Below are 24,331 nucleotides of genomic sequence, written 5' to 3'. Positions count from 1 at the left end.
TCTGTATCCGTCTGTCTGTCTGTCTCTCTCCATCCGTCCGTCTGTCTGTCTGTCTGTCTGTCTGTCTGTCCATCCGTCTGTCTGTCTCTCTGTCTGTCTGTATGCCTGTCTGTCTGTCTCTCTCCATCCGTCTGTCTGTCTGTCTGTCTGTCTCCAACCGTCCGTCTGTCTGTCTGTGTCTCTCTCCATCCGTCCGTCTGTCTGTCTGTCTCTTTCTCTCTCTCTCTTTTCTCTTGAAGAACTTTGAGAGGTCAGGCAGTCTCATACATGGTAAATACTGCTAAAAACAGTGATGTCTTATTTCCAGCAATATTGTCTTGCCCAGTGGTGCATGTGCTAGAGTAAATGTAAACTATAACTCAACTGTGTGCATGAGCGCACACACACACACACGCACGCACGCACACAACCTCCTCACATAATCTCTCACATAATATTTACCCTCTAACTGTCCTAATCTAAAAGAAAGAAAAGAAACACAATTCCTCAAAAAATAATTTACAATGTATCTTCAATGCCTTACCTTCTCGTATAGCGGTGAAAGGTGCTCCCTCTTCCTCTTGTAGCCTGATCTCCTTCAGTGCTATGATCTGATTGGTTAAACTGCAACACAGTACACAAACACACCCTGATAAGCGTTTTGCTGAAAACAACAACCTGAAAGTTAAGGACGGATGCATACATGTGTGCTTGTAAAGGCACAAACAAACGTACACTCTCACGCCTTAATGGTTTATTAAAACTTGCCAACCATCCAAGACACACACACACACACACACACACACACACACAATCAGGAAGGTCACTGCTTATTTTCACTTTTGATGCCAATGGAATCCAATGGTATATTTGTAACTAAGTGAGGAATAAATCATTGTTTGCGTGCATAATTTTATATATTCCATACACATTATCTACAATATGTGTGTTGTTATATATTCCCTCTGACAGTTTTCTTGTTTAAAACTCGCTGGATTTAGCCGGTTCTGCATTCGGAAGGCTGGAACTGTTGGTCCGCTTCTTATATTTCCAAGATCTGCAGATCTCATTGGCAAGTACATGTATAATCTATATTTCTTGTGAAAGGCACAGTCCTTCTCGTGTAAAAAAAATTCGGTTCACCATCTGAGAGTTTAGTATGGGATAAAGCCAAACCTCCATTTGGGACTGGGTGGCCGAGTGGTAACGCACTTGCGCTCGGAAGCGAGAGGTTGCGTGTTCAGGCCTGGGTCAGGCCGCAATTTTCTCCCCCCTTTCCTAACCTAGGTGGTGGGTTCAAGTGCTAGTCTTTCGGATGAGACGAAAAACCGAGGTCCCTTCGTGTACACTACATTGGGGTGTGCACGTTAAAGATCCCACGATTGACAAAAGGGTCTTTCCTGGCATAGGCATAGATAAAAAATGTCCATCAAATACCCGTGGGACTTGGAATAAAGTTAAAAAAAATTCCATCTCACACGGCATTGTCTCAGGAAACATGAATACACGCATGCAGGAAAAAAAAAATATGGGTAGCGCCGTATATTGTATGGCAGCTCGCTTTCCCCAGGGAGAAAGCAGCCCGAATTTCCATGAGGGTAACCTCACTGGACTATAAATTTGATCCAATCCAATCCAATCCATACCAAAATTCAACAGCCTGACTGCTCAGTTTTGGGAATTGGTTCTCGGAATTAATTTTTTTTAAAAGCAACTAGATCTGAGAAAGTGAGCAAGTTTTCACTGGAAGGACTGTAGGTGCCTTTAAGCTCGTCGATCCCCCTATAGTTCTCCGTTGATCATCACACCGATCTGTCTTCTGAGCTCCCTCCACCCTAAGGTGCAAGCACTCTGCACACATGCACCTCACACCCCATTGCTAAGCTATTTCCTGCCGGCTTCATCTGTTCAGGGTTATGTGTCTCTTGTTCTCCATCTTGCCTCAAAGGTTTCCCTTCTGTTCCAACAACTCCCCTTCTCTTTTGACTTTTATTACCCACACTGTGCATATACTGATTGCAGCTCTGTTCCATAAGGTTTCTGTTGCTCTATCTCAAGGATAAATGCAGCTCAGATGGCATTTGCAGAACAACACTATGCAGGAATGTTTAAGAATTTAACTTGGCAGAATGTTTGACTGAGGATGCTGGTTTTTAAATTGTTTCATCATCAAAGGTGTTTGTGATTCTCTTTTATCAACATCATTGTACATTTTTCCTGCTTTTATTTTACTCTTTCTCTGTCTGTCTGCCTGTCTGTCTGTCTATGTCACACACACACACACACACACACACACACACACACACACACACACACACACACACACACACACACACACACACACACACTCTTCCTATTTCTCCCACTACTCTCTCCCTCTTTCTCCGTCCCCTCCCCTTCCCACCCCATCCCTTCCCAAACCTCCCTTTGCATGTAAAGACAAAAGGTCTGCGATGAAGATAGTGGCAGATGTTAGGGTGGGGGTGAAGATAAAAGGGGTAACACCTGGAGCAGTCGCAGAGGGAGGAAGGCTGGTGTTGAGAATGGCTCATTAGCTGACTTGCACCACCCACACGTGGTGACATAACCGCGAGAGCTGCAGCCGCTATTTTAGACAAATACACGCCTGCCTTTCAAGTACAGTGGAACCCCCCTTTATGACCCACCTTTATGACCCCCCTTTATGACCCACCAATTTAAGACTTCCTCTTTTTCAGACCTTACTTTTTCGGAATCTCTGTTGGTTCGAACAAAACTGTATTCAATTTTAATATCGTGACATATATACAATATCTGGCATTGAGGATACGTCCTCAAGCACAATACTTGTCCATGTATCAGCGAATCCCAGGTGAGTTCTCTGTTCATAACCTCTGTACATTTACCTCCATTTTACAACTCCCTCCCTTTTGAGACCTGATTTTGCTAAGATTTTTGGAGGTCTGAAAAATGGGGTTCCACTGTGTGACCTGCTTTTCTTCTGAGCATTCTTTTCACACTGTGAGGTGGAGAAAAAACAACGGATTTTTGTCGCTGTAACTTGCAAGCAACTTTAAATGAGCGTTCTAGGTTCAGGCAATTTCCTTCAGTGTAAGTATTCTTTTACCATTCTGAGGCGGAAAAAGAAAGGTTTTTGTTGTAACCGTTTTCTTTCAAAGTCATTCTATTACTACCCGAGGTGCAATAAGCGTTCTGGTTTTCAGAAATTTCCGTCAGTTTAAGAATTCTCTTACCTCACTGAGTCAGAAAAAGAGTTTTTGTTGCAACCGATTTTTCTTGTACTTCTTTCACTACTCCGAGGTCAAATGAGCTTTCTCCTTATATTATCGGGTAACATCATCGTTGTAGGGATCCAGAAAGGTCGGTTAGGGAGACAAGAGGGCCACAGTCTGGTGGAAATACTTCTGAAGAGTGACAGCTTAATCTGTCTTGCCCTTCGCTTTGGTCATTATTAATTTATGGAACCCACTCAACTAGTTTCTCGCCTGGCATATCAGAGAGAGAGAGAGAGAGAGAGAGAGAGAGAGAGAGAGAGAGAGAGAGACTGAGAGTGAGGTAGGGGTGGCAGTGTGTTTGTGTGCGTGTGTGTGTGTGCGTGCGTGTGTGTGTGCGTGCGTGTGTGTGTGTCCGTGCATGCGCACGTGCGTGTCTGTCTGTCTCCAAGCGCTCTCTTCCATCTTCCCACTCGGCCATCGACTTTCGACCCTCCCCGGCCCTTCCTCCCTCTTCCAAAACACCTCTATATTATAAGCTGGTATCTGCCAACGAGTAGCTTGAGTAAACTGGCTGAGCCTTTGCCTTGACATCGGTCTGACATGAATCCCTCTCAGCGGCCAGTCAAAGCCTACGACACTTCCCAGCAAATCCTACAGGATTTCACCAGGCAACGGAAATGGCCGTTATGCAACAAAAAAAACCTTTTTTACAGTCTCCGAGCCAACGGCAGGGCACTGACTGTTCTTTCGTTGGCGTCTGTCCTCTCTCTGGCCGAGCCATATCTTCTTCTCAAAGCTTTTGGAGTCAAGATTTGTAAACTATTGATTTTGATTGGTATCCTGTGCCAAGATTTGACCTTGCTACAATGCTGAATCTTTTTCTCTTGTGTGTGCGTGTGCGTGTGTGTGGTTTGTTTTGTTCTTTTCAAATGTTACTGCAACCAAAACTAGTGATTCATCCTTTAACTCACACAAAAACAACCAGGCAAAAGCACAAGAGATTGGACAGTTCTTTTCCTTGCAACCCTTCATCAGTGACAGGGGGTCGGGGACTTTTAACGCCCCTCGGCGTGACATTTGATTCTTTTCTTTTTGTCTTCTTTCTTCCTTTCTTTTCTTCCTTTCTTTTCTTTTTTCTGTTGTGCAGAGCAGCGCACATGTGTGCACAGAAACCTTGCAGGTAAATACCGACTTCTGCCACCCTCTCTCTCTCTCTCTCCCCCCCCCCCCCCCTTCTTTCCTTCCTTGCCACACTCCAGAATGGTGAGAGCATGTCACAGGTGCGTGTGTTCGCTGGACAGGTCAAGAAATCGCCGCGTCGGTCAGATGAAAGAATTGGGTCGATACTGATACGGCACGCTTTTGTGCATGCTATGGAGCGAGATATATATATGGATCAGGGCCGGACCAAATGAGTTGTAAGGGGGGGGTTCCTCCTTTTTTGGGGGGGCAAATCAGCGAAGTGGCGAAGCCACAAGCGCGCGCCTGCAAAGCAGGCGCGCGAACTAGGGGGGTCCGGGGGCATGCTCCCCCGGAAAATGTTTGAAAAACGGTTAAAATCTGTGCAATCTGGTGCATTCTGGGCCTTGTTTTGAGGGTTAAGAGCAGCATTGTTTTGGTGCTAAAACTAGTAAAAGTCAAAGCAAGGTACATGCTTTTTCCAGGGGTGGGGTTCCGGAACCCCTGGAAACCCCCCCCCCCCCCCTCCCCCCCCTGGGTCCGGCCCTGTGGATAGATTTCTTAGCTCAGAGAGAGAGAGAGGGAGAGAGGGAGAAAGAAAGAGAGGGAGAAAGAAAGAGAAAGAGATAGAAAGAGAGAGAAAGAGAGAGAGAGAGAGAGAGAGAGAGAGAGAGAGAGAGAGAGAGAGAGAGAGAGAGAGAGAGACTGAATTCTTGATTTAATCAAAAATGCTGCAGAGAGAAATCCCTCTGCAGTATCTTTGATTTCATGCCTTTCAATCTGCCCTTCCCCCCTCCAACACCCCCCCCCCCCCCCCGCGTGCCCATACCTCCCTAAAGGGGCCAGCGGGTGATGGGTAAGGTTAGGAACAAAGAGACACAACAAAGAGCAAATGCACTAACAACAGGAAAGAAGACACAATGCAAAATAGCGTGCACCTCTCGATCATTCACAAACCTGGGAGCTGCACATAACTGCACACAACTGCATCCCGTGCAGTCACAAGGCCAAATGCCAAACCTGGGGAAGGGGGAGGGGGGGGGTAGATGGGAGAGGGACGAGAGAGAAAACATATTCGCAAGATGAAGTGGGAATGAAAGAAATTCCACGAGAACAAAAAAATCTACAAGCTCTAGTGAGAGCGGAAAAAGAACGGATCAGACGAGAGAGGAACAGCATATTCACAAGATCAAGTGCGCGTAAAAGCAAATCACTTGAGAGAAAAAATATTCAGAGGACGCCGGGAGAGAGAGAGGGAGAGAGAGAGAGAGAGAGAGAGAGAGAGAGAGAGAGAGAGAGAGAGAGAGAGAGAGAGAGAGAGAGACAGACAGACAGATAGATAGAGACAGACAGACAGAGACAGGGAGACAGACAGACAGAGACAGGGAGACAGAGAGAGACAGACAGACAGAGACAGAGAGACAGACAGATAGAGACAGAGACATAGACAGGCAGACTGACAGACAGAGACAAAGAAATCAGACGATAAATATTTACGAGATCAAGCATGAGACACAAAACATCAGGCGAGAAGAAAAAAAACGTCACAAGATAAATCGAGTGCAGCCACACAATCGATTCGCTGAAGTTGAGAATAAGGAGGCTGTAGATTGGTTTGTTTATATTTGTTGTTGTCTGAATTGCCTGTTTACAGTCCGTTTTAACCCCACAGGTCATCTTGAGGCAGGCAGAGGATCTGGCGGCGAGAATTGCTTGGGCCGGGAAAAAGAAGAAAACGGTAGAAGGAGGAAGACTCTCATGAAAGGCAGACAAAAAGTCAACAAGTGACACAGTGACCGGATAACTGAATGCGTGAATAAATGAAAGAATGCATATCACAACTGGATGAAAAAAAGACCTGACAAATCCGCGCCGAACGGACTGATGTAAAAGCACTAACAGACAAAGAACAAAGTACCCCAACATTTTCCATCGAATGAAATGATCAAGAACAGAAGTAGTGCAATTCAACAGCTGTCTGCCAGAATCACACACACACACACACACACACACATCACCTGCCATTCGCTCATACCCACACCTCCACACCCACACATCACCTGCCATTCGCTCACACAGCCAAATCAGCTGTACATCAAAGGAGCCCTTTAACCTTTAGTACAAATGACCTTGACAGACATGTACAAGCTCTGACGCAAACCACAATACATGTAGTCTTCTACGCCAATAAACCCTCAACACAAAAGCTCCGTAACAACTAACAGCATCATCATCATCAACAAGAGAGTTGCATCCTCAGCAACTCTCGCTCACTCATTCGCTCGCCGACACCAAGCGATACCTTTGATGCGCGCAGGCAAAACAGACATCTAAACAAGCATAAGGGCAAACACAAAGACATACCGGAGTGATACGGAACCTTTCCTGACCCTCCCATGAGGAGTGGAAGACGGGGGGGGGGGGGGGGGGGGGCGGGGGCGGTGGCAAGAGTCAAGACCGATGCGTGAAAGAACAGAATCTTCATTGGACCACAGCAGTGTGTTTGTTTGTGTGTGTGTTTGTGTGTGTGTGTGTGTGTGTATACGTGCGTGTGCACGTGTGTGTGTGGGGTGCATGCGTGTGTGTTTGTGTGTGTGTACGTACGCGTGTGTGTGTGTGCGTGCCTGCATAATTATGTGTGCGTTTAGGTGTGTGTGCGTATGTGTTTGAAGGGCAGAGATAACACAGCAACCAGGGCCAAGGGGTGGGGGGGGGGGGGGGGGGGGGCGAAGAACCTTCTCCAGATCCGCTTCGGAGATTGGGAATCAGTGGGGGACAGGCGGGCAACAGACAGCGGCACGGCCCCACCCCACCCCTGACCCCCCGGGATGCAAACGAGTGACAGATTGCACGTCCAATGCACCCCTGCCTGCAACAGTAATGACACAGGGCGTGTCGCACGTGCCCGTGCTGCAAGGTCACACTGACTCCCTGCAATGTGTGTCATCTGTCTCGCTGACCTGGCTGACAACCACTTGGAATACACTGGCACGGACGATAGGGGACGGGCAATGAATGAGTAACAACAGACGGTGGAGGGATGAATAACATTTATTCATGACGATGATATTATTGATAGACAAGGGAGGAAAGGGGAGTGGGAAGCGGTGAGGGTTAACGGGAGACAGGTCAAAACAGCTTGCTGTTTAAATTTGAAATCAGAGAGAGAGAGACACAGAGAGAGAGAAGCAGTGTGTGTGTGTGGGGGGGGGGGGGGGGGGCTGAGTTTGTGCATGTAGGGGCGGATGGGTGTCAGTGTGTCTCGATGTCTGTTTCTGCGTGTTCAGAGATCGGACGAGTCGGATGGGGGTGTTAAAAAAATGAACTGGCAGAAAGGGGGGTGGGGGTGGAGGACGGCGATGTGCGGTTGCAGAACGCTGTTCCTATCGACTGATGCATGTACACAGTCGGAATAACAGAAGGGGGTTCAAAAAGAGATGGATGGAGGGAGGGGGTTAGAGCTTGGGTGGGGTAATGTTGTGCCGCAGCATAAGTAGGTTTCCCACTCACACAAACGCACGCAAAGCCTCTTCTGACCCGAGACACCGAAACGGGACATGGTTAAGAGACAGCTGGTTACAACATGCCGAATAAATAAATAAATAAATAAATAATTCTTTACAATGAATGAACAAATAAATAAATAAATAAATCCAAAACAACAAATTCGGTCAATCAAACTCTAAAAGTTCAATTAACGTGAGAACAGAAATCAATCTGTGCATGCGACGATAACGATAACGGGCACTGCCTGCTGTCAACATTTTTAGCACGGACCGCATTTCCATAATGAACAGCCCGGAATCGAGTCAGAGTCGGAACGGATGGTAACAGGAACAGGCTCGAATCCCTGGCCCGTTTCGCCATGACAGCCGATAAACGGTTTTCGTTTGTCCAAATGTATCCGGTATTTTGAAGAGAGTTCCTGTTTTTCCTCCGCAAATGGTGCAGAAATTGCTCTCCCGTGTTGCATTGTGGTAGTTAATGGCGGCCGCAAAAAGGCAGACACCCTGCACTGGTGCCGGCCAGTCGCGTTCTCCGAAAAACACACATGCAGACACAGACACACGCAAACAAGCACACACATGCCCCCCCCCCCCCCCCCCCCTCTCTCTCTCTCTCTAGGGAGAGAAAGAGAAAGATAGAGAGAGAGCGAGTGACAGACAAACAAAGACAGATACAGTCAGTGATTGATATAACGAAAATAAGCGGAGAATAAGAACAGAAGTCAGAGACGTTGGATGAAAAACGACGCAACATTACAAATGCCACGAAAAAGCAACACAGAAAGACAGCTCCCGTCATAATAACGAGGAAAAAAGCCGCTGCATACCAAGCACCTGCTGCATTATAGCAGCAACACAAACACCCCAGAAACACTGTACACCAAACAAGAAAATACACATGCAGTGCACCGTCGTCTGCTGTACTTTAAAACCTTGTGTTCTGTCAGTATCTATTGCAAAATTGCAACCAAGCACGGTATTCTAGGTATAGCTCTGGGAGAGAATCATAGAATGAGAGAACAGAAGAGAGAGTGCGTGCGTGCATGTGTGTTTGCGTGTGCGTACGTGTTGGTGTGTGCGTGCGTGCGTGTGTGTACATACGTGCGTGCGTGTGTGTATGTTCTTTCTGGAAGTGCCTGGGCACATTTGCGCGAATGCACGTGTTCAAGCATGTGTTTATGTCTAAGCGAGTGTGCATGGCTGTGTGCACGTGCATCTGTGTCCACTGACCTGCTGTAACCCTTGTAGACTGTGGCGTAGGACCCCTCCCCCAACTGCTCCAGTTTGTGGTACGAGTCCGCCCTGCCGAACGGTGACCCGCCCTGTCAACAAGCAAGTCCAACCTTTATTTAAAGACATAACATGGCATGACAGAAGACATGACATAAGACATAAGATAATTTATCTGAATTTAATTCTTTCACTTTTATTATATAATTTCGAACAAAGCCGTGTCAGAATAAGATACCTACCTTTCACAGTATTATTTGTGGTGCTACGTTTATTGGAAATACTCCCTCAGACTTGGGTCTCTGGGCGCGTTCCGTAATTCACTCACTTTTCTGAATTCACCTTCAATGTGAACTCAAACCACTTACCCCATAACTGGATGTACGCTTGCTAATGGGCAAATTATACCTGCGCAGAGTCAGCGGCACAGACGACGCACTGCAGATTATTGAAGTAGTTTTTTTTTCCCAGCCCGCTACACGTTGCGTGAAAAGAAAACAGGCCAAGTACTCGTCATAACCCATATCGCAGCATGTAGTGTAGTGGCGAATGCGCAGGTGTAGTTTGCCCCTAGGCACGTGTCTGCTGTTTACGTGTCCCTCAGACTTGGATCTCTGGGCGCGCTCTTATTTCACTCCTTTTATAGCTGAATTAACCTTCAATGTAAACTGAAACCACTTAACCCATCGCTGGAGGTACGCTTGCTAAGCACGCTAAGCACGCGGTGTTCCTTCGGACTTGGGTCTCTGGGCGCGTTCCGTAGTTCCCACACTTTTTCGCTCAATTAACCGTCAATGTAAACTCAAACCATTTACTATGACGGCTTACTAGTGCCAAAACCTAGGGTTACCATCTTCACGTGAAAATGAGTAATTAACAGGGTTAATTACTAATTTTCATTTTTGCCTCGTTTTCGGTCACAGTAGTCGGACTTTAACAGTCCGCACTGAGAGGCTTCAACGTCCGGCAAACATCACTCTCACACTATTTCTGAAATATCTTTTAATAGAAGGCCTTATCAAGCAAGTTATCCCACGGGAAGATGCATGTCACAGTTTTCTGCAATAGCGCTTTCCTTAAAGGCACAGTAAGCCTCCCGTAAACCATCACAGATACTGTCAGGCTTTTACACACAGTACAAACACCCTTCCATTTGAACGCTCACCAAACAGGAACATCCTAGGTGCCCTACGTAAAGAGCGAGCATTTTTTAAAGAATTAATTTTGCGCCGATTGCTCAGAGACAATCGGACCGTGGTGCATTTTGGTGGTAGACCTAACTTTTAAAATCTAAATAATAAATTGACAGCTTGTTACACAAACATTCTTAAATCATATGTAACCGAGTGCCGTAACACTACGATCACCTTGGGAGGCGAAGTGCAATCAAACAGGATTGAAAATGTTAGGGCTAATTTCTTAGCCCTATAAAAACTGTTATGCAAACCCGAAGGTTTCCATGAACATACAGACAATCGGAAACCACCAGACCCCATCACAAACAGAATTCCACAATCCACCGGTGTTGACTTAAAGGCCAACAACTCGGGTGCAGAGTCTGCTGTGAAAGGAGCGGTAGCCTCCCCTGTCACACATAAAAGAATTCTTTTTTCATCAAGACAAGATCAGTACAATTCGAAGTTTTGAAAGTTTGAAAAAAGAAAAGCCCAGAAGCAGGGTCACGCAAGGTCGTGGTTCTCGTAGCAGACGACGGTTTATGTCTATCGCCAGTTCCTCTGAACAGTCAAAAGCCATCGCTAGAGTTCTTGTGAACCACAGCCGTTTGTTTCGTGCATAGTCAGAGGTACATAATAACGTGCTATTGCAGATAAGCTCACATCGAGTCGCATTCAAATTACTAACTGACGACTACATTGTGAAAAAGGGAAACTGGATCACACGGGTTCACGATGGCTCAGGGGTAAGATAAACCACGCAAAAATAAATTCTTTGAAAATTGCTCGCTCTTTACGGAGAGCACCTAGGATGTTCCCGTTTGGTGAGCGTTCAAATGGAAGGGTGTTTTGTACTGTGTGTAAAAGCCTGACAGTATCTGTGATGGTTTATGGGAGGCTTACTGTGCCTTTAACGTTGTTTTGGGTATCTTAGAAAAGAATAATCGACCCCGAAAACTTTCGAATCGAAGCTGTTCGTAGCAGACGGACTTTTGATCGGCTGTGGTGTCACACTTTCACAGATATCTTTCAATATAATTCCTTATTCGACAAGTTGTCGGGCAGACAGCCGTACCTCATATTTGTTTCCACTACCACACTCATAAATTTGCTTTGTAGTGTATTAGTGAAGGACAATCGATCTGAAAATGTTCGAACCAAGAGAAGAAGAATGGCGGCCGGCCGGACATGTGCTAAAGGTCCAACCACTAGCAGACAAATCTCTTCGGTCGAGACTCACACACTTTCACAAATATCTTTCGATAGAATTCGTTATTCAACAAGTTGTCGGACAGACAGTTGTATATCACGGTTTTTTATTGCGCTCAGCTCTTATTGTTAATTTGCATCGGATTAAAGAACTATGGACCAGAAAAGTTTTGAATAGAAGGATGTTTCGCTCTGGCCGGTGTAACAGTCTCGCATGCGCATTGAGCCCCCACAGTCACAAGGCACATGAAAATTAGTAATTAACGCGTGAAAATTACTACTTTTTTTGTTTTGGCGCTAGTAAACCGTCAGGAAGCAAGCCAAAACTGAAAATTAGACATTAACACTTGAAAATTAGTTATTAACACGTGAAAATTAGTAATTAACACGTGAAAATTAGTAACTTTCACGGGTTAATTATTAATTTTTAGTTTTAGCGCTGGTAAGCCGTCATAACTTACCCCATAGCTGGAGGTGCGCTTGCTAAGCGTGTGTCTGCTGTAGGCATGTCCCTCAGACTTGGGTCTCTGGGCGCGTTCTGTCACCGGGTAGTGGTTTTGGTGGTTGTGGTGGGATTCCGGGTGGCTGGTCGGGTGGTTGGATATCAACATGTCGCCCGCCGAGTTGTGCCGCTTCACTGGGGTGTGGTGCTTTTTCACTGTGCCACACGAGGGAGAGACAGAAAACAATTAGATCAGTACAGCATGAGCGAAGACAGGACACCATCACTGAAAACAATCAGTACAGTGTGAGTGAAGACAGGACACCATCACTGAAAACAATCAGTACAGTGTGAGTGAAGACAGGACACCATCACTGAAAACAATCAGTACAGTGTGAGTGAAGACAGGACACCATCACTGAAAACAATCAGTACAGTGTGAGTGAAGACAGGACACCATCACTGAAAACAATCAGTACAGTGTGAGCGAAGACAGGACACCATCACTGAAAACAATCAGTACAGTGTGAGTGAAGACAGGACACCATCACTGAAAACAATCAGTACAGTGTGAGTGAAGACAGGACACCATCACTGAAAACAATCAGTACAGTATGAGTGAAGTATTGTTGATTTTGTTTTGCATTCTACTCTCTTAATCTTAGACAACATGTGATAACCGGCAAGGTGCTGACTTTCTTTTGTGCATTGTTGATGGTGAATGCATGTTAATTTATTTTTAATATACTTTCTTATGTGATAACCAATGTGCTATATTTTCTCAGGACAAAGAACAAATGTTTATTTTGAATGTGTTATGTATGTTATTATTACGGACACAAACGCTCAGCAATGTAATTTCTCTTTTAGAGATTAATAAAGTTATTGTATTGTATTGTATTGTATTGTATTGACAGGACACCATCACTGAAAACAATCAGTACAGTGTGAGTGAAGACAGGACACCATCACTGAAAACAATCAGTACAGTATGAGCGAAGACAGGACACCATCACTGAAAACAATCAGTGCAGTATGAGCGAAGACAGGACACCTCGCAAGAGAGGACACCATCACTGAAAACAATCAGTACAGTATGAGCGAAGACAGGACACCATCACTGAAAACAATCAGTGCAGTATGAGCGAAGACAGGACACCTCGCAAGAGAGGACACCATCACTGAAAACAATCAGTACAGCGTGGGCGAAGACAGAGGGGGCGGGGAGGGAGGGAGAGAGAGAGAAAGAAAGAGAGAGAGAAAGAAAGAGAGAGAGAAAGAAAGAGAGAGAGAAAAAAAGAGAGAGAGAAAAAAAGAGAGAGAGAACGAACGAACGAACGAACGAACGAACGAACGAACGAACGAACCAACCAACTTTATTTTTCGAGGGTAATGGAGTAGATACAGCAAAGATCTTTTTTCATCCAGCCCTCGCCCAAGAGGGAATTAACTAAGCAGTGCATAATATTAAAGCAGAAGAAGAAGCAAAGCAAAAACATAAAAACATGGTTATTGAATCAGACAAAGAGAAAAAAAAATAAAAAAAAATAAAAATGTTCATAGCATACATGCCAACTTGGTAATGGTATACATTAAAACACACACTTTGACACACACGGTCACATGCACACAGACACTCACAGACATACATGCACATACAGACACACACGCACACACAGACACACGCACACACACATACACACACACACACACACACACGTACACACACACACACACACACACACACACACACACACACACACACACACACACACACACATTGTACACATAATCATAATGTATGTGCAAAATCCATGAAGAGAACAACGTAAGCAGAGAGAGAGAGAGAGAAAAAAATAAAAAAAAATAAAAAAAATTAACTAAAATGAAATGATTATACTAGTAGATCTTCATGTACTTATCAAACAGCAGTACCTGATCGAGGCATTAAGTGCCACACGACGATGAAAGCATATACAAAAAAGTATGTCTTCTAAAACTGGCAACAGAAAGTGGCTGTCTGAGAGAGACTGGTAAACCATTCCACAGAAATGGACCTGAATATGCCAGACTAGTTTTATACAAGTCAATTCTAGGGAGGGGAACATTTAGTTTCTTCGTGCGGCTTGATGAAGTCTCAGTTAATAATATTCTTTTAGTTAAATAGTCTGGTACACGTCCAAGAACTATTTTATGCATAAACCTTGCCTTGTTAAACGCTAGTCTGGATGAAAGTGGAAGAATTTCAGCTTTTTTGTAGTCATGATTAGAGAGGGTGCTGTTTTTCAGCAGAACAACTTTTACTCCGCGTCTGTGCAAAGATTTTAGGGGTCTTAAAGCTGCATCACTTGCAGAATCCCAAAGGGTTAATGCATAGTCTATTCCAGACTGCACATGCGCTTGAAAAAATGTTCTGCGCGCATCAAAATTTAGAAAATGTTTAATCTTTGCAGACTGATGAACTTTTTTTGCTGTAGATTTACATAAGTTACTTACATGAGGGCCCCATGTTAGATTGTTGTCAATAGTTACACCCAAAATTTTGTGTTCACTAACCTCGTTTATCAGAGAGAGAGAGAGAGAGAGAGAGAGAGAGAGAGAGAGAGAGAGAGAGAGAGAGAGAGAGAGAGAGAGAGAGAGAGAGAGAGAGAGAGAGAGAGAGAGAGAGAGAGAGAGAGACAGACAGACAGACAGACAGACAGACAGACAGACAGACAGACAAACAGACAGACAGAAAAACCGACAGTCAATTAGATCAACAGACACACAAAACAGGTCATCCATCCTTAACACAGCACCCAGCATAGAAACAAACAATATCTAAGGCCTTAGTGACGTCACCATATTTATTATGAGGTAGTAGTCACCAGTGACGTACCTGGCCCTCTGGAATTGACGGGGTGCTGAAGGCCGTGCTCAGAGTGGTAGCTGTGTGCGAGACTGTCTGAGTGGCAGCCATTGTACAGGTGACGACCGTTACTCGTCGGCAAGATGTCTGGCGCTGAGAAACACTTGTCGTCTGCTGAGATGGGCCCGAACACTGGAGGGGCTCCCGACTGGGAAAAAAGACACAAGAAAGTGCATGTTAGATAAAAGAAAACCAAATTGCTGGTCAAATCAGAGTTACAGCTCTAAATAGCGTGCACTAAATAGCGTGCATTTGTTTCTATGTAAAGATATACCTGCTTTTTGAAAAGACCTGTTTTTACCACACACGACACTTCAAATCCGATCGAGGGTCAAAATTGCTATCCACTGAGTCAGTGTGAATCCAATCCTTGCTGTTCCTTTCATCACTGGATGCTGTTCGAAGTCTTTAATATGCGTTTTATTCCATGACCCGTACGTGCACTTTAAACAGAAGTGTTCCACTTTTGAACACATTTCTGTAACAAGTTTTGAACTCTTTGTGACATAGTACACAGTTCTACTAGCAAAAACTTGTGTGAATGCAAAGTTTCAACAGCCTAGCTAAGCTTCTCCTGAAAAAAAGAACTCTTACGTTGAATGCACAGTTTAATTCCTCTTTCGTCCACGACAGCCAGTCGTGTTTCAAGAAAAGCCTTAAATACAAATTCAGAATAATCTTATAACTCGCTATCACTATCAGTCGGAAATTTGAAAATTCAAACCACAGACACACTATCTCCATGAACTCAAACACCTTTCATTTCATCGCAGACACAAACATACACGTAGGGTCAAACACACAAAAGAGAACCTTAGGGACAGACGGGGATCAATAAACCGTAATTCCAGCGCGTGTAATCTAACAAAACAGGATGAAAATGACGGGAGAGAGACAGGGAAAACTACAGCTCATCATAGCGTGTTATGGGAACAAATACAGCCAAATGTCACCCGTGCCATAGGTCACCGCATACAGATGTCTGCCTGCTACGATAATATCAAACGCACGCGGAAGGTACATAATAGGTTAGAGCGTAAAGGTGACAGGATACTTGCTGTGACGAGATAAACACCATTTAAAGCTATCCTCTTTCTCGCGTAAAGCATCGTGTAACTCATCACAGATCCATTCAGACTTCAACAATCACCAGGCGCAGCCTTCCTTTGATATCATGGGTTAACAGCCTGATCAACCATTGTACATCGTACACTTATTATGTGTGGAGAATCTGATTTTTTGGCTCACGTAAGTGTAGCCTATGCGATGGTAAACTTTGTCTGTCTGTGCGTGCGTGCGTATGTATGTGTGTATGTCTGTGGTAGAAACTTTAACATTTTTGGCTAAACACCGAAATACTCATTTCACGTGGTTAATTTTCAAGCACCATCTTCAAATTATTGAAGCAATGATCAACATTGTGTCGGCATGTGTGTAGTTAAAGCGTGTATCCAAAGAAAACGGGTGGTGGGGGGTTTTGAAGGGGTACAAGCAGTTGACTGGTTTGTGTCGTGTTTGGCATGCAGACGGCAGGTCAGGTGTCAAGATCAGGTCAGGGGTCGCGCGAAGGATTGTGGTCCAGTTCTCACCTCGCCGATTCGCCGGGGAAGACGATTTCATGTTGTTCGGTTTCTAAGCTCCAGAAAAGTAAATAAAGAAGATACCAAAGGGAGATTTCCTACAATTTGATCTGCACAGCGTGTTTCCAATGTCCACGCGAGGAAGAGCTGTCGAAAGCGCGGCAGTCAGTGTCGATCTTGCAGCCGTATCCCGGTAAGTTCAGAGACAGATCCAGTGTCTCCCACTCTGATAACGTGTCACCTACTGTTAATCCGTTTTGTTTTAATTTCTTTTTATTTCAGCAGACACGGATGTCAAACACAGTGCTTGGCAGTCACCTCTAGTGAAATGAGTTGATCTAAAGTGCCTGTAATGTTTGGATGTCTTTGCTCGTGGTTCGATTTATGTGAATTTCAAGACTTGCAGTAGAGTCTCAAGTTAAGTTTACTCTGCCCGAAAAAAACTGTCCACCATTTACTTGAACATGCAGATATAAGGAAACGGAATGAATCTGTTCTCAAAGTCAAAATGATCACGATTTTTTCCTCAGATTCAAAACATGCACTGTCATGGTTTTGTCTGTACAATTTAGTAAGTCTTAAGTACTTTGCAACAACTTCCTTGAACGTGAAAGACAGTTTTTGAATGCTAGATCTGTATCGCGTTTCATTCCAGACTCGATCCTCTCTTTGATTGTAGATCTACTGTTTGCTGTTTACGCACTATCATATGATTCGCTATGTAACGTTTGGTAAGCTTACCTTGCAACAGCTTTCTTGTCTTTGTTGGCATTTCTGGCTGTGTTGACCGTCAGAATTATTTTAAGAAGCAGGCTGCTGCAGTCGACATGTTTCGCATATTGTAGGGTTACCATGCTGCATAGGTAAAGTGGCTTGTATAACCTGACTATTCTGTTTCAAAACACTGTTTATATTTGTGTAGGTTGTAGTCATCATAACTAATCGCATTTTGCCATTTGTTTCAGAAAGGAGGTTAACCTACAACAAGATCGACGCTATGTCAGATATATATATGCCTCAGCCACATGAAGACTTCCGAATTTAGATCTACTCGGCATGGTGACAAGTCTTGATGAAAAGTATAGGACTGAGGACAGCAGTGGAAAAAGTGCCCACATGGCAGGTACCTAACCTATTACCCTTGTCATTTTATCTGTTTGCCTTCTTTTGAAAATTATACATGGAGTTGATATGATGCGTTAGTTTTAACTGTGTGTGTGTGTGCGTGTGTGTGTGTGTGTGTGTGTGTGTGTGTGTGTGTGTTTGTGTGTGTGTGTGTTACGGAGTGAGTGAGTTTGTGTTATGTTACTGTTTGTTGATTTCTTACGGGAGCCTTGAAGGCTTCGCCTCTTGTTCCTTCATGAAATAAAATGTTCTCATTTCCAACAATACGTATTTGATCAGCTTCGAAAACCTCTCTTCCGAGTACCAGAGAATTCAACGCCTATTGAGGTAATAGTCTTTTTCCTGTTATCTGTCTTATGATTATGTGTATGTCTTTCTTTCTTTATTTGGTGTTTAACGTCGTTTTCAACCACGAAGGTTATATCGCGACGGGGAAAGGGGGGAGATGGTCAAAAATTTGCTCCAGGGGCTTGCAACGTAGTACAATGTATTACCTTACTGGGAGAATGCAAGTTTCCAGTACAAAGGACTTAACATTTCTTACATACTGCTTGACTAAAATCTTTACAAAAATTGACTATATTCTATACAAGAAACACTTAACAAGGGTAAAAAGAGAAACAGAGTCCGTTAGTCGCCTCTTACGACATGCTGGGGAGCATCAGGTTAAATTCTTCCCCCTAACCCGCGGGGGGTTTTGTATGTCTGCCCACTATGAAAACCATTAGGTAGACGTACTTGAGAATGTTTCGATTTGTCAAAAATCAAGCAGTCCAATAACTGGTGGAAAACATTTGATTTTAAGACGACGTAGGGTGTTATTTAACAACCCCAAAATGCTTCTAATCGATAAGTCAGCGAGTACGTTCTACCTTGGGGTAACACTTAAAACACCGTACAGTAAGAACATTTTTTGGTTGTGGCGCTTTAAGACTTCAGATCTGTCTGCGGACTCTGAATCTTCGACTTTGAGACAGCAACCTGGAGAGTTGTGAAGCTGGGAAGGTTTCGTAATTCATTTAATAAATAATGTAGTCGTGGCATCCCGTTATGTCAGTGATATTCTCTAAAGTAGGTATGATACCCGTGGAATATCGTCTTCCACACTCGCATTAAACTGATTGGTTTCTGAGGTGGCTGTTGTGATGAAGATACCACAATCATATTATGGCTGGATCATTTGTCAGACAACACGCATGCAGGTGGTGGTAAGAATAATCCGGCCACAGACTTTAATAAAATGAGATTGTCTGTGGCCTTGGAAACCGATGATTTCATACTTAGATATTTCATACTGGACAGCAGGTGCAAAGAATGCAGTATTGATTTCATACTTAGATATTTCATACTGGACAGCAGGTGCAAAGAATGCAGTATTGAGATTGTCATTATTGTGTGTGTGTGTGTGTGTGTGTGTGTGTGTGTGTGTATGTGTGTGTGTGTGTGTGTGTGTGTGTGTGTGTGTGTGTGTGTGTAAGAGAGACATTGACAAACAGACAGACAGACAGAGAAAGAGTAAAATGAAAGAGAGAGAGAGAGAGAGAGAGAGAGAGAGAGAGAGAGAGAGAGAGAGAGAGAGAGACCCATGTGGCTCGGTAGTGGCTCTTTTCTCAGAATAACATTTGCACGAGTACTGCCTGGACGCTTGTAACATTGTCTGAATTCAATCTTCAGGTACGTATATCCCAACAATTACCAGTGCGGCTCTGCGGATTTTCTTTTCCAAAACATTCATGTATCTTATGATTTGAACGCTAAGCTTCAGGCATACCCTGGCCTCAGACTACACCCATGCGACTCAGCATTGTTTCTGTTCCATGACCATCATGTGCCTGAACCAAAGATGTTCTCGTAGCCTAGAAGATCTTTGCCTGAACACTGCATGAACACTTGGTTTGAGCATAGACCATTTGGTCTATGGTTTGAGGCATACCTTCACACGCACTCGTTCAGCTCCTCAGCGCTTCTTTCCTACAGCGGTCTGAAGCATAGCAACCACCAGCAAATGTGGCAGCCACTTGTTTGATCGCCGTGAGACAGGCAGTAATAAATGGCCAACACACGCGCAACATCTCCCAATCTAATGGTTTCAAAGAGCTGGGCCGGAAAATGTAGTTGTCAAGACCAGTGCTGAGTTGGGCCACTGCCTTCTTATCAAGATCCCGATAAACGACACAGCCCCTGCTCCGCTACTGCAGATCTATCGTTCCTGACGCGTGAGGTGGTGTGGTGTTGGGGCGCCATAGGTGGGCTATATAATAAATCTTCTTTTAAATGCAAAAGTGTTTCTGGTGCCCATTCTTTGTTACCTGTTTTAAAACACTTTCAAAGGCCCCTGGCATGCAGTGTCACGTGAAGTTATGTGGGGGCGGCATAGGTGGGTAAATCATTCCGACGTGACGGGCAAATGGGAAAGTGTTTCTGGTGCTCATTGTTCGTTACCAGTTTTAAAGTCTTCTGACATGCAGGGTCACGTGAGGTTGTGTGAGGGCGGCAAAGGTGAACTATAAAATAAATCTGCTTTTAAAGGTACGCGCCCCCTTGGTGTGATATTTCTGTTCGCAGAGAGTATTTTTAAGACCTACCCGGCTTTGTCGTTCAAATTGAGTATCGTGTCTGCAGCAAGGGGCACAGCTTGAATCGGTTTTTAAAGTCAAGCATATAAAACTACAACCTTGGGAAATATGTGGAACCCGTTTTAAAGGACAGAGACCTGTGCAAAGCTAAACCTGGAGAGATTCGGGTTACCCTTGTAACCCCAAAACGCTAAAGTGCCATCTGCAGATGGCATCTGACACTGCACACGATGCATTCTCCGCGGCCTCTTGTATCTATTGGACCTATTGCTTTTGGCTGAACAGAATCATGGACCTAGACGAGCAATGCCGATGTTTTCTCTACCTGACACTGACAGGAGAAGGAGGTCTAGGCGGAATGATCTCTCATGGATGATGAACGGCCAATGTCCGCACTGACACGGAAAGAAAGACCGGCACGGTTGGCCTAGTGGTAAGGCGTCCGCCCCGTGATCGGAAGGTCGTGGGTTCGAACCCCGGCCGGGTCATACCTAAGACTTTATAATTGGCAATCTAGTGGCTGCTCCGCCTGGCGTCTGGCATTATGGGGTTAGTGCTAGGACTGGTTGGTCCGGTGTCAGAATAATGTGACTGGGTGAGACATGAAGCGTGTGCTGCGACTTCTGTCTTGTGTGTGGCGCACGTTAAATGTCAAAGCAGCACCGCCCTGATATGGCCCTTCGTGGTCGGCTGGGCGTTAAGCAAACAAACAAACAAACAAACAAACACGGAAAGAATGCCCAACGCAGAAACAGACCTTCCTACACCTACTTCTTGTTTGCTTTAGTACCTGCGTCTTGTCCATACACCTGGTGTTCACTATTGTGCCAACCATCTTCACACAACACCTACATTCACCCCACCTAAGAATACATTCACTAAAATTATATTTCAACAGTGCACCATACGCAAAATCATCAACAGTTCTTCCACCACACTGGGACTGGACTACATTTTGATCAACGCAACTAAAACTGTTGCACCTTCCCAAAATCTGAACAGATCCGTCAGTGCTGTTGTGGTCGGTTTCTTCATCGGTGCAAGTAACACTGACAGGAGCGCATGTTTCCGACACGCCCCTCGCTATAGTGATTGGCCCCTCCAATGGTTTGTCAGAGGTTTTGGCAAGGGCATTCACTCTTCTTCCACAACCCATACAAACCCGACGGAATTATTTTTTTTCGGAATTTTGTCTATTAAAGCTTCAACCGTGCAAGGAACACCAAATGATCAGATCAACCACCACATTGGACTGGAAGGTATTGGGATCCGCACAACACCACTCACTGTCAGGACACCAAGGTCAGGACGACAGTCGCAGCTGCTTCATCCCGAGTGTTCCCTCTATCCTTATTTTCAAAATAAGGCCTTATTTCTCGAAAAAAGGGCTTATTTATCAAAATAAGGCTTTATTTTGAAAATAAAGGCTTATTTTTTTAAGGCCTTATTTTGGGGATTTTTGACCCTTTGTGCCAAGGATATATCCCTCAACGACCCTCCCGACAAAGGGATGGAACTCAGCACTCACAAGTCCTCAAAACCGCCTCAACAGATCCGTCAAACCTCAAGGTAACTGACCGAAGTCAACTTCGCAAAGTCTATTTCACGAAGCTTGCTGCACGAAGCTTTGGCGCTGAATTTTCGGTAAAAAGACTGCACGAAGTCTTTGCAAATCGACTTCGGGCTCAGACTTCCAGGCTGTTCTGGTTACTTCACCGGTGCAAGTACCACTGATTTATCTGCCTACCTGTACCAGCACAGTACCGATGTTTTCTCTACCTGACGCTACCTGGAGAAGGAGAGCGTGGCGGAATGTTCATTGATGGATGATTGGATGATGAAGGGTCAGTGTCAGGGCAGACACGAGAAGAATGCCTCGCGGAGCTGTCGACACGGGCCTTCTATTCCTCCACCTTCCTTATAGTTCTCCCCTCGTTTGCTTTATTACCCTCACCTTGTCCCTACACCTGGCGTTTGCTCACAGACACAGCCTCCTGTGCCAACTCGCTTGATTCTGCTCACTCTTACGCACCCTCCTACACCTCCCTCGCACCTCCCAACGCCCTCATCAACTTTCTTTTCTTTCTTTCTTTATTTGGTGTTTAACGTCGTTTTCAACCACGAAGGTTATAATTATCGCGACGGGGAAAGGGGGAAGATGGGATAGAGCCACTTGTCAATTGTTTCTTGTTCACAAAAGCACTAATCAAAAATTTGCTCCAGGGGCTTGCAACGTAGTACAACGTATTACCTTACTGGGAGAATGCAAGTTTCCAGTACAAAGGACTTAACATTTCTTACATACTGCTTGACTAAAATCTTTACAAAAATTGACTATATTCTATACAAGAAACACTTAACAAGGGTAAAAAGAGAAACAGAATCCGTTAGTCGCCTCTTACGACATGCTGAGGAGCATCGGGTAAATTCTTCCCCCTAACCCGCGGGGGGTTCTCTCGCACCTCCCAACGCCCTCATCAACATCTACCTCCACCCCAACCCTTCAATACGCCTCTTCCAATTTCTGCTCACTCATCACTGTTCACCTGCCTAACAACTCTTCCGTTCCCAGGTAAAAGCGGAAGGTTCAAATGAACCTAATTATTTTGTAATGAGCATGCTTTGAAAGATAAAAATCCTTGAGCAAAAAAGTAGATGTTTTATCGCCTAACTTTCTGTGCTAAACAGCACATGCTTCAAACTAACGCTTTTCTTGAAAACGCTCGGCGTGAAAAGCAGAATTTTAGCGACGCAAAATATGCAACGTACAAAGTATTCCAGCAACAATCACATACTGAAAAAGAAACATATCTTCAAGTTGAATACAGATCAGCTACAACACAAAGCCGCCAATTTTATACTCTCGTATTGACTGTCTGTCAAGGTCGATGAACTGAGGAGGTGGGTGGTTTTTTTCTCGGTAAGTTCTCGTGGGTGTCTTTAATTGAGTGAGAGGAATTGAGGTGACCAACATATAGTATAAGAAGCGTGGGATGGCGCGTTCAGATGATTGCAAAACTGTCGTTCTCATTGCTTTTCTTTGACATCCCTTGAGCGATCACGTACACCAACTCTGGTCTGTCCAAGACTTTTACATAAGAACAAAACATCCATTAACTTGGATGCATTTCAAAAATCACTAGCGTGGCGGCATTTTGTGCATAGTGGGCTTTATTTTATTTTATTTTATTTTATTTTTTTAATTTGCTGAGCTAATTCTATGAAAGACACCTGTGTCAATCCGCCACATAAATTAAGTGATAGAAACAAATGCCGATTCTGCCAGGCTGCTTATTTGTGGCATGTGTCAAAGTTAGGATTCTCGTATCCCAAGCTTGCTTGGACAGGTCTGTGGGGATGACCATGGTCGCTTAAGCGAGAAGGAATGTACCTTTAACCCCTTAACAATGATTTCCTCCGACCGTTCACAAAGTACAATCTCATAACGTTAAGTGCCGCTCCGATTTTCTGTTTTCGGCAGGTTTGGCTCAACAGGAGATACCACTACAAGAAGCACAAAGCTGGCAAAATAGCTGGACGGAAGCCATACCGATTTTGTTGCTGTACATGCAGCATTCTGTATAACTGACACTGTATGTTGAGGACGAATGGCCTCTGGAGCGTCTCAGCCAACAACAGACAACTCTTTGAGAATCGATTCACACTGATGTCGTACAAGGTCTCTAAACTTCCTTTGATTGCCTACAACATGCGCCAATAGACCAATCGCTCAAAAAGACCATTCCCAAATACACCATTCCCTCATCCTTCCAGTAAATTCACAGACATAACAATGAATCAATCAGCTAAGTGCCACTGCCAACTTCTCGTTGACTGAAGAATCCCCATGTTCTCCGACCAGGCTTCATCTACAGTTTTAAGCTGCTTGTCCATTCAACTGTGCGATCTTAAGTAATTACACGCACAGATAGGTAACCATGCCTTCAAAGCTGGTCACCGTGCTTTTGGTTAAGGTTTCAGTTTTTAGCTACATTATTTTAGTAACAATTTCTAGTTTTGTATTGAAAGCAACCAGATTGTTGACTCCTGAAATGTTAACTGGAAGAGTGTTTGTGTCGTATGCAGAAGCCTTGATTGATCTCTGGTGATTACGGCGAGCAAGGCATACGTTTATTTTGTATTCAATTGACCGGGCTGGTCTCAAAAACAGAAAACTCCAAGCGACGAGTCACCGTCAATACAGGCA

General features: G+C 44.5%; 1 protein-coding gene across 2 annotated transcripts in view; it reads right to left on the bottom strand.

Moving 5' to 3' along the window:
- Nucleotides 1-24,331, bottom strand: part of LOC138958400 (cyclin-dependent kinase 14-like) — a 143,362-nt gene that overhangs the window by 17,664 nt on the left and 101,367 nt on the right. For both annotated transcript variants that reach the window (XM_070329538.1, XM_070329539.1), the window contains exons 4-7: nucleotides 14,814-14,991; nucleotides 11,955-12,151; nucleotides 9,110-9,201; nucleotides 524-603 (exon numbers count right to left, since the gene is read on the bottom strand). In XM_070329538.1, the coding sequence (XP_070185639.1) occupies nucleotides 524-603; nucleotides 9,110-9,201; nucleotides 11,955-12,151; nucleotides 14,814-14,991 (547 nt within the window). The remainder of the gene's footprint in view (nucleotides 1-523; nucleotides 604-9,109; nucleotides 9,202-11,954; nucleotides 12,152-14,813; nucleotides 14,992-24,331) is intronic.

The sequence above is a fragment of the Littorina saxatilis genome, linkage group LG2, assembly GCF_037325665.1.
Source record: "Littorina saxatilis isolate snail1 linkage group LG2, US_GU_Lsax_2.0, whole genome shotgun sequence".
NCBI classification, from domain to species: Eukaryota; Metazoa; Mollusca; class Gastropoda; order Littorinimorpha; family Littorinidae; genus Littorina; species Littorina saxatilis.
This window is presented reverse-complemented; position numbering and strand designations above follow the sequence as displayed.